Here is a 2,354-nt window from a genome sequence, read left to right as displayed (position 1 = left end):
CTGCAAGGAGTTACTCCATGAACAAACAATGTCGTGGGAATGTTTTTAAACTACGGATAATTCGCACTGCTTGATTCTACGTTCTACACCCCTCTTTTTTTAACATTAATTGTAAGCCAAATAGCTTTAAAATACTTATCTACATTTTTTATTTAAATTACATTTTGTACAATTATATATGCACGTACATATACTAAAGAATAACTTGAAATTGTTTATTACTTCAACACATACATATCATTCTTCCATTGCATCCGGCTGTTATACAGTCAAAATAGAGGACTCCTTTGCTTGGGCGGACTGTTTTAATTGGTCGTTATCATCTTTTACAAATCTGTGATACTCGTCACCGTTTTCTACGCCGCCGGCAGCGGTTTCGAGTAATTCCAAACCTCCTTGGAGTTCCATTAAATTGTATGTTAAGTTTATTTCCCGCCGCAACACCCCTGCCAGTCTTATAAAATCTTTTCCCAATTCACCTGTAAATTCATGGAAGGTTCCGGCATATACATCCAGCAAAGTCGCTGCCACATCAATCATTGTTCGCATGAATCGATGTTCACCAATGNTTATCGTCAGTCATACAGAAGACGGAAAGCTTGGCTTCTGTCGTGGAAATTCGTTTGGCAAAAATAACAAATTTCACCATAAATGGAGATTGTCATATGAATATAGCTTCGGTGTCTTTTCATCACGGATATTGTGATCCACTTTCATCGAAGTCAGCCGGCGCTGTTTGTTAGCATTACGTTTTGGTTTCGCTTCTTTATTGCGATCTATTTCCATATTTTGTATTGAAATAAGCCCGTCTACCATACCCGCCACAACAGTTTGATCTCCCGGCGCAACTCCAAGACTCAGCACGGCGTTGGGGAAATCAAGCGTGTGCACAGTTTGGTATGTTGCGACATCATAGATCTTGACATGACGATCCAAGCTCCCAGAAAGTATACGCTTCCCATTGGAACCGAGACGTAGACTTGTAATGGTTTTGTGGTGTTGTGATACTTTCGTTAAAAGTCGACATCCAGCGAAAGCATCCCACACACGCATTTCTGTACCACCTGCGCTGATAAATATACCACCCGTTGGCAGAAACAGCAAAGATTCAACTGGGCTCCCATGATCAATACTGAACGAAACGTTTTGTGTACGTGTGTCATACATCTTAATTTTACCGTCGTAACCACCGGATATTAATGTGTCTGGTGACATGGGATTTACCGCGCCAGCGCGCACATAATCCTCATGCTCTGCAAAAGTAAGCGTAGTTTTCTCAGTCCCAATGTCCCATAATTTAACCGTACGATCATCCGAGAAACTAGCTATATGCAGTAGATCCTGTGTAAATTGTGCGCGGTGTACCGGCGCTTTGTGTCCCTTAAAAAGACGCAAAACATTTTTGCTGGACGAATCGAAGAGTTTGAGAAAGCCTTGCTCATCGCCAGCTACAAGCAGACGGCCATCCTGTCGAAATGTACCTCCGTAAGCAGTTTCTTGAAAGCGGGACAAATTTTTCACCACCAATTTTGTGATAGGGTTGTAAACTTGCACACGCACTGAGCAAGTCACAGCGAAATAATGAGGCTCTATCGGACTGAAGTCCACATAGTCAATGGCGCCGAATTCTTTTACCAGAGTAGGTACCTGCAAAAACGAAATCCCATGATACATAAATACACAATTGTTTACATATTTTTATATATGGGATGATAAACTTACACTTAATTGCTTCCAGTATAGAGTATCCGGTGTTACGACCTTCCCGGTCTTGATGTACTTCTTTGTATTGAGCGGTTTAAATTGTGGCATTTTTTATGTTATCCAAATGGGGTTTATAGCAGATATTTGAGAAGTCTGTTGTATGAAAAACAGAAGTGCGAAATCAAAGCGGCATTTAATGTTTTGACTTTTTCATGCACGTGTTGTCATTTCACAAACAGTGTTGCTTTGTTGGAATGTACATATAAACATATAGGGAATTTTGCGCTTAAAACTGCAGTTTCACTTTGTGTGCATTTTGGCGGTGGTTTATTTTCAGTTTTTGGCGGTGGTTTTTAAGCGATTTTCTATAAATTTTTTGTTCAAATGTAATTATGGTTAGCACAAAAATGCGCTTAAAAATTGCTTTAATATTTTTCTTTATCGGGCAGGTTCTGAAATTTACTTCTGAGTGAAGTTCAACCACTGTCCATTCGAATTCAAAGCCAACTTGACTCAAATTCACTCGGAAGTGAATTGCAGAACCTGCCGGTGTGCTTCGTCTTCATATTCATTGTTTACTTTTGATTAATTTCAAAGAAAATAACATGGCACCGAAATTACAAGCCTCAGCCAGAAAATTGCGGTTTTAT

General features: G+C 39.7%; 1 protein-coding gene across 1 annotated transcript; it reads right to left on the bottom strand.

Annotated features, from left to right (window-relative positions):
* Positions 1 to 575: 575 nt before the first annotated feature.
* On the bottom strand, positions 576 to 1,946 carry LOC108368358 (U3 small nucleolar RNA-associated protein 15 homolog). Its single transcript, XM_017623203.1, has 2 exons — positions 1,723 to 1,946; positions 576 to 1,647 (listed from the first exon to the last, which is right to left on the bottom strand). The coding sequence occupies exons 1-2, from the start codon at positions 1,810 to 1,812 to the stop codon at positions 643 to 645; spliced, it is 1,095 nt and encodes a 364-aa protein (XP_017478692.1). The 5' UTR covers positions 1,813 to 1,946; the 3' UTR covers positions 576 to 642.
* Positions 1,947 to 2,354: the final 408 nt, after the last annotated feature.

This window comes from Rhagoletis zephyria, unplaced genomic scaffold (genome assembly GCF_001687245.7).
Source record: "Rhagoletis zephyria isolate East Lansing unplaced genomic scaffold, Rhagoletis_zephyria_1.1 Rzeph_scaffold_03086, whole genome shotgun sequence".
In the NCBI taxonomy this organism is placed as follows: Eukaryota; Metazoa; Arthropoda; class Insecta; order Diptera; family Tephritidae; genus Rhagoletis; species Rhagoletis zephyria.
The sequence above is the reverse complement of the archived record's forward strand: the minus strand, read 5'-3'. Positions and strand labels throughout refer to the sequence as shown.